This window comes from Cryptomeria japonica, chromosome 4 (assembly GCF_030272615.1).
Source record: "Cryptomeria japonica chromosome 4, Sugi_1.0, whole genome shotgun sequence".
Taxonomy (NCBI): Eukaryota; Viridiplantae; Streptophyta; class Pinopsida; order Cupressales; family Cupressaceae; genus Cryptomeria; species Cryptomeria japonica.
In genome coordinates this window covers 217,400,825-217,408,623 of record NC_081408.1, presented here as the reverse complement: position 1 = coordinate 217,408,623, position 7,799 = coordinate 217,400,825, and the positions used below count along the sequence as shown (strand labels likewise).

General features: G+C 33.2%; 1 protein-coding gene across 1 annotated transcript; it reads left to right on the top strand.

Moving 5' to 3' along the window:
• Nucleotides 1–209: 209 nt before the first annotated feature.
• Nucleotides 210–1,600, top strand: LOC131061929 (metalloendoproteinase 2-MMP). The gene has a single exon (XM_057995768.2). It carries the CDS (start codon nt 336–338, stop codon nt 1,275–1,277), a length of 942 nt encoding a protein of 313 aa, XP_057851751.2. The 5' UTR covers nt 210–335; the 3' UTR covers nt 1,278–1,600.
• The last annotated feature ends 6,199 nt before the right edge of the window (nt 1,601–7,799 follow it).

Sequence of the window (7,799 nt, the reverse complement as noted above, 5' to 3'; positions counted from 1 at the left end):
CTAGAGCAAGTACAGCAATCAAACGAGAAGAAAACACGACAGGTTGTCGCCTTTGCTACGGAAGAGATGTTCTCGCATAGATTCTATAATTAGTAGGTGTGAACAATGGATTATAATTGCAATTTGCTGGATATTTTACTACTAGATTCTATATAATTAGTAGGTGTGAACAAGGGATTATAATTGCAATTGAAAAATGGTGGTTTTCCTTTCTTTCAGCCGTTGAAACTCCATCAAACAGACAACTAATAATCCCTCTCCCTATAAAATCTAAACTCCTAAGCCTTTACAGACCACCTCCTCCCAACAAACTTTTCAAGAGTCAGAGTTTGAATATGGAGTTCTTGAAGCTGCTTTTCATTGCGAGTTTTTGTGTGATTGTATGTGAAGGAATAAACACTAGAGAGCTTTTTTCTCGAAAGCTTTCCAACAAGTCTGTAGAGAGCGCATGGGAGTCCTTTAAGAATTTAACAAACGCGCAGAGAGGCGACACCTCGAAAGCGATGCCTATTTTGAAGCAATACTTTCAAAAATTTGGCTATCTCTCGATTTCTGATGGAGAAAACGCGACGGAGGAATTTGACGAGGTGACGGAGTCGGCCGTCAAAATGTATCAGCAGAACTTCGGGCTGAAGGTGACTGGAAAGATAGATCAACAGACGGTGACGCAGCTGATGACGCCTCGGTGCGGCCGCGAGGACGTCATGAAATTGAACGGAAGCCAGATAGGCAGCTATGGCATGAGTTATTACACCTATTTACCAGGGACTCCGCGCTGGTCCGTCAACAGACGGCATCTCACCTACGCCTTCGACCCCAACAACGAAGTGCCGGAGATAACACAGACGGATATGCAAACGGTTTTCGCCAGCGCGTTTCAGCGTTGGGCCGCCGTTATCCCCGTGACGTTTAGCGAGACGGACGATTTCTCTTCATCGGACATCAAAATCGGGTTTTTCTACGGATCTCACGGCGACGACAACCCATTTGACGGGCAACTGGGGGTTCTGGCGCACTCCTTCCCACCTGAGGACGGGCGGCTCCATTTTGACGGGGCAGAGTCGTGGACCGTTAATCTTCAGTACAACAGTGACATGTCGGCAATCGATTTGGAATCGGTTGCCACACATGAAATTGGACACATCTTAGGGCTGGGGCATTCCAATATTCAGGAGGCCATCATGTACCCTTCTATTCCCGCACGAACCAGAAAAGTTGACTTACAAAATGATGACGTGGAAGGAGTGCAGGGCCTTTACGGCTCGAATTCCAATTAGAACACCCTCGTGTCTGCCACCCCAAGTCTCCATACAAATCCAACAGAAACAGAAGTAAAAAGGTCAAAATGTTGAGCAAGGGGAGGAGGGTGGTAAATAGCTATAGCCTAAGCTATTATAATATCGGTTATCGTATTATGTGATGTCGCTTATTGTAATACGTCACTATCGTGTATGGTTATTGTATGTTTTATATGCTCATGTGCCTAAGGAGAGGTGGTCATAACTGCTAAGTAAGGTAGTTAAGTGATCTTCTCCATTATGATGTTGGTGTGAAAGGGTAAAAGCTTTTGAATTAAATATAATATATATTATTTTAGAAAGATTAATCTTTTTCTTATATCTTTGTATATCAATGATGATAAGAATAATTGTGTGTTTCAACTAATTCTAAAGAACGAGAAAGTTTAACAATAATCTTATGAAAGATTTGAAGAGGTAGAGATCTCAAATATATTAGATTCTTTTAAATATGAGGTAGAATCTCAACTTCATCTCTTTGACATTTAATAAATTTGGATGAATGCATGTTAGTATTCTTACCATGGTAGGAATTGATAAGGCAATTAAAATAAGATAGGATGGGACCTCTAGAAATAAGAATGGGTATTAGATCTAAAAGATTATATTTTTAGTGCAACATGTATTTATGGACTACACTATAACAAGTAATGATTTTACACTGTTTATAAATTATGATTAACAATGTATAGGCCTAAGTAAGGGTACTAAGACTCTTATATGCGTTGAGTGAGAAGTATTTGATTATTTCAATATTTATTGTTAGGTTACATGCAAGGAAATCCATCTAGGTGGTTTAACAATAATATAAAGAAATATGTAATGATGTGCATACAAATAGAGAAAATCATGTAGAGTTATCTAAGCATCTTTTTTATTAAATATTTTCATGGGTAAAATAAAGAAACATAATACCAAAGTGAGTAGACTGCAAACAAAAAATCTTGTACAACTTGAATGGATAGATATAGTTTGGACATGAATCCTTAACACTTAAGTATATACTATTCATATTTTCTTATGACATTTTAAGAACCTCTTTTTTATTTTTATCTTCTTTCCATTAAGGTTTAGTACCTAATTTTTTGCATCTAATCATCGTAGAGTTGATATCTAAAAGAATTTTATGTATACTATGATAAAAACACTCATTACATTTCCACTTTGGGTATAATGTGTAGATGGTCTAGATCATACAAAAGAATAGACGTGTGTGCTGATGTTGTGGGGAAATATATTTCATGAAGCTACTTCTTACTAGGTCTTTCATTTTACATCACTTTGTATCATAAATGTTTAATATATGATCAATTTCACCTTTGGTTGGAGCTTAAATCATTGAGATATACTTTGTGTTGTGACAAAAAACAAATTGATAAAACTAGAGTTCGTTCGGCTCATGAGAACTACTAAGAAATTATATGTCTTCACCTCTATGTGAAACATTAGCTGGATGTAATCAATCCTATGAGGAACATTCATTCTCTTCAAAAATAGTTTCTATGGAGCACCACTCATAAAATATAGATCAACAAGGATCAATTAAAACAACATAATTAAATTCCAAAAAAACATCATTTAAGTTTATTTCCTAAACATTAATAATTTGAGAGTTTATGTTGACCATTTTGAATTACCTCTGTAATAATTATATTTTAAACTTACTTTTAAGATATCCACCATACCTATTTGTTTATGAATCATAAAAGAAAAAAAAATAATATATAGATATTAGAACTAATCTTCTAGCAAGACTTGATCTTTTCTTTCAAATAAAAGTTCTTATTATTCATTGTCATTTTTATTGTGCTTAATGTTTTTCTACAAGAATTGCACTTCAATCTTATGAAATATTCCAAACTATCTCTAGATGGGATCTATTCCTATCACATTTGAAATAAGTGCAACTTTTAATGAACACCTTTTAATATGTATCTTGAATTAAAAGATATTATAGAGTATACAAATATTCTAATTTTTAATTAGAGAAGATAATTTCATATTTTGAATATTATTTATAATTATATTTTAGAACTGAAGTGAAATGAACAATTAATATTTCATAATTTTCTTAAAATAGTAATTAATAAGTATGAATTTGGAAAAAATAAATTTAAAAATATACATGATTAACTTAAAATATTTCATGATTTTAACTTTGCAAATGTTAAAAGACTTAACATTTTTTCATAGTGGGTACCATGAAACTTACGTTAAGAATTAATTTTTTAGCTATCTAACATAAGAATTATTTTGGCATTATAATCACATGGTCAGAAACAGTCTACATGTTTTCAGGTTGAACTTTTTTGTTTTTTCATGATATTCACACTTTATTCAATCAAATGAAGGCATGGAACAGAAACTTACAACTGTAACCTATTTTGTTTCCATGGAGTTGTCATGCATCGGAAGCTAGAAGACATATTATATAGCTATATAAATCAAGTATATCAATGGTGTCTAAATCTTATAATGTCCTATATAAATAAATGGTTTCCCCAATGAGTCCAATGAAAATAACAGTATAAAAAATAGTAAGTAATTTGGCTTAATTAACTATCAATGGAATGCATTTAAGGAAATTAGAGTTGCATTATTCACAGATGAGGAGGGGCCTTGCATCAAGGAGGCACATATACATACAAAACTTCAGTGTCATTGTGATACAATTTTAATATCCAATGCATGGATAATTTTAAGTATAGTTCCCTAAGCATATTTTTTTATTAAATATTTTCATGGGTCAAACAAAGAAACACCATATCAAAGGGAGGTAGAGTGGAAACTGAAATTATTATACAATTTCAATTGTTAGATGTATTTTGGACATATGCCATTGACACTTTAGTGTACTATGTTATTGATATTTTTCTTATGGCATTTTAGGAACCTCTTTTTATTTTTAAATGGACTTTGTATTAAGGTTTTGTATCTAATGGTTTTTGCATCTAATATTTATAGAGTTGATATCTAAAATAACTTTCATTAATACTATGATAGAAACATTCATTATCTTTCTAACTTTGAATATAATTTGTAGGTGATGGTGTTAGCATTTCACAAAGAGAGAGTGTTGGCATTCCAGTAAGATTGTTTGTATAACTGAGAAAGGATGATTACTGTCTTAATAATATTATTTTGTCATTGATATCAAGCAATTGATTTTCTGATTTAGTATGATGTTGCCATATCTTAATAAGTATGTTTTGATAAGTATAAATATGTCGGTAAGTGACACAAAAAGAATGAAAATAAAGGGGAGTAATAAGTTATTCAATGGGCAACTATTACTGAGTTAGACAATGATGAGATTTTGTTGTTTTGATTACTTTGATATCCTATATATGCATATTCTAAGAATGAGAAAAGATTTCATTCAATAGATGAGTTAAGGTTTGATATTGTTCTATGTTACCGAGCATGAAGCTAGTCGGTAAACACTAAGGTTATCAATATCAGTCAAAGAAGGCAGAATATCTATCGAGTTAAGGTTCAGTATTTACCGAGTAACAACTAAGTAATAACATAATGCATTGGATGGATAAAAGAATTATTAAATAAAAGATGCCAATGAGCTGGAGATGTATAGATGAGTGTTATGTCATGCAAGAAGTTTGTTGAGGATATATGACAACGAAAATATAGGAGTGAGATCTACAGCGCAGATTGAACGGTCATAACCTAGCACAAGTTCCAAGGAAGGAATACAGGTTCCAAGGCGAGATAAAACATTTTCAGATCGAAGGATACAATGAACCTAGTCAAGTTTAAAGATCTAATGGCTAAGATTGATCATGGGAAATGTGATCAAGGAGATTAAGCGGTTAGGAATTGTTTATAAATAGGAAATTGTTGATGAACAATGTATGCGGGAAAATAGAAAAATAGTGATACTACAGTAGTGATTACCGAGCACAGAAGATTGAATATCTTATTAAAGAACAGATTGAGAAGCCCGACAAGGAGCAAGATAAGTCTTATGACAAGATTATTTTGAGCACATAGAGTTTGCTTTAGCATTTCAAATGTGAAGTTGTAGATATATTTTATATTGTTATTTATTTTGTAAGTGACAGGAAATCTCTTAACCGAGTGGACCTAACAGTACTATTTGTAAATCCTCTAGCAAGGTAACATTCTGAATGAGTGTTTGAAATCCTTTGACAAGGTCACTTCTAACAAAGTGCAAGATTCTAACAAGTCTAAGGGAAATCCCTTAACTAGGTCACATCTAGCAATGTGTTTATGTAATCTGTAATAGGATTGGCTTTTGACCGAGCATACTCTAGAAGGGTATAGTTTTTAGTGGGTTCGAAATCCCACAGTGGGTTTTTCCTGTTTGGGTTTCCATGTTAAATCTGGTGTTAAAAGTGTTATGATGTTTTAAGTGTATCTGTTTGTAAGTTTGAATGATTTACAGTCATAGTTGCATATCAATAAAGGCTACCGAGGTTGAATCTGATGAATACATTGTTTATCGAGTTTTTATGATTCACCCCCCCCCCTCCTCATCTTATTGACATTTGGTATCAGAGCATTGGACTCCAGAAGAAAAGTTTAAATGTACTTGAGGCAACATCCAAAGATGTATAAAAGTGATGCACCAAAGATGAACAAGTCTAGTTTCTCCACATGGCAGAAAAGGATGAAGCTACACTTATCGAGAATTGGAGAATATGCAACATATTATCTGGAGAATGATTACATTGCACCTAGCACCTACTCGATGATAATGGAAGAGATAAAGGAAAATAAAAAACATATTCAAGTAATGATTGAAATAACATCAACATTAACCGACTCAGAGTTTAATGATCTAGAAGGCTGCAATGATGCCAAAGCAATGTGGAATAAGCTTATATATGTGTATGGTGGTGATGAACATGTTCAGAGAGAAAAAGTTGATAGTTTAACAGGTCAACTTGAATCCATGAGAATAAATGAAGGAGATAACATAACCCAATATAGTACAAGGTTAAAGGAAACTGTCAATCAAATCAAAGGAGTAGGAGGAACTATTGAAGAAAAGGATGTAACAAGTAAGTTGCTCAAAACACTTCTACCTACTTATGCCATTCGAGTCTTTGCAATCAATGAATTAAGGTTTGTACCAAACATGCCAATATCCTTGGATGCTACTATCGGTAAGCTACATGCATTTGAGTTAAGTAATTTTGATAACAGTAGGTCTTCGGTAAATAAAGTTGAATCTGCATTCAATTCTTTTCATCTTGGTGAATCTGATGATTACAATGATAGAATGTATAAGTATACTAAAGGAAATCATAGTGGAGCAAGTGAGAGATTTCCCAAAAACATGGAAGAGGTACACAAACTATATGAGGAAATAAAAAAGCAAGAAGAGTTTGAAGCATTATTAGCCAGAAGGTTACTGAGAGGCAAAGGTAAGTATAAAGGAAAGTTACCTTTAAAATGTTTTAACTGTGATAGAATAGGACATATGGCTTCTAACTGTCCTGACAAAGAATCTAGTGAAAAGAGAGAATACCAAGATGACATACAGAAAGACAACCAATACAGAGGCCACCGAGACTTCGGGATCTAGAAAGACATGCCTAGTAGCTGATGAGGAATCCAACGATAACAAATCTGATGGGACTGAGATAGAGGAAGTTGTATATGTGGCTATCAAAGATGGATCAGATGAAGAAAGGTATGAGGAAAAAGCCTTAATATCTCACATAAATAAAAATGATCCTTGGATCATAGATAGTGGATGCTCACATCACATGACAGGTGATAAACACAAGTTTGTTAAATTAGAAGACTATGATGGAGGCTATGTAAGATTTGGTAATGATGCACCATGTCCGGTGAAAGGTAAAGGTTCTATCACACTTCTTGAAAATGCTAAATGTGATGATGTATACTGGGTTGAAGGTCTGAAATACAATTTGTTGAGTGTAGCACAGCTAAACAATACAGGATACCGAATAGAATTTCAGAAAGGAAGTGTCAAAGTTCATGACAAAAATGGAAAGCTTACTGCTACTGGGACACAAACAAAAGGTAATACATTTCATCTTGACTCAACTCGGAACAATTGTCTATATGCTAAATAGAAGATACCTGGTTATGACTTAATTTCACCCTTGGATGGAGCTTAAACCATTGACATAGTCTTTTTGTTGTGGCAAAGAAACAAATTTTGATAAAACAAGAGCTCATTTTTCTATTGAGACCTACTAGAAAATTCTAATCTATGGAGAACATCACTTAGATGTGATGAGTCTTAAGTGGACCATAATTCTCATTAAAAATAGATCTTTATGAAGCTTTTGTCATAAATATTGATCAATAAAGATTAACTTTAAAAAAAAACTAAATCTAAATTAAACTTCATGTAATTTGTTTTCCTATACATTAGTAATTTGAGAGTTTATTTGACTCCATATTAATTTTAATTTTAACTTGTTTTTAGGATATTCAAAATATTTATTTAGTTGCAATTTTGGACATAAAAAATGGTATATGCAT

Bases quoted from the DNA above. Each gene is read 5' to 3' on its own strand.
- LOC131061929 (XM_057995768.2), top strand. From the start codon at position 336: ATGGAGTTCTTGAAGCTGCTTTTCATTGCGAGTTTTTGTGTGATTGTA.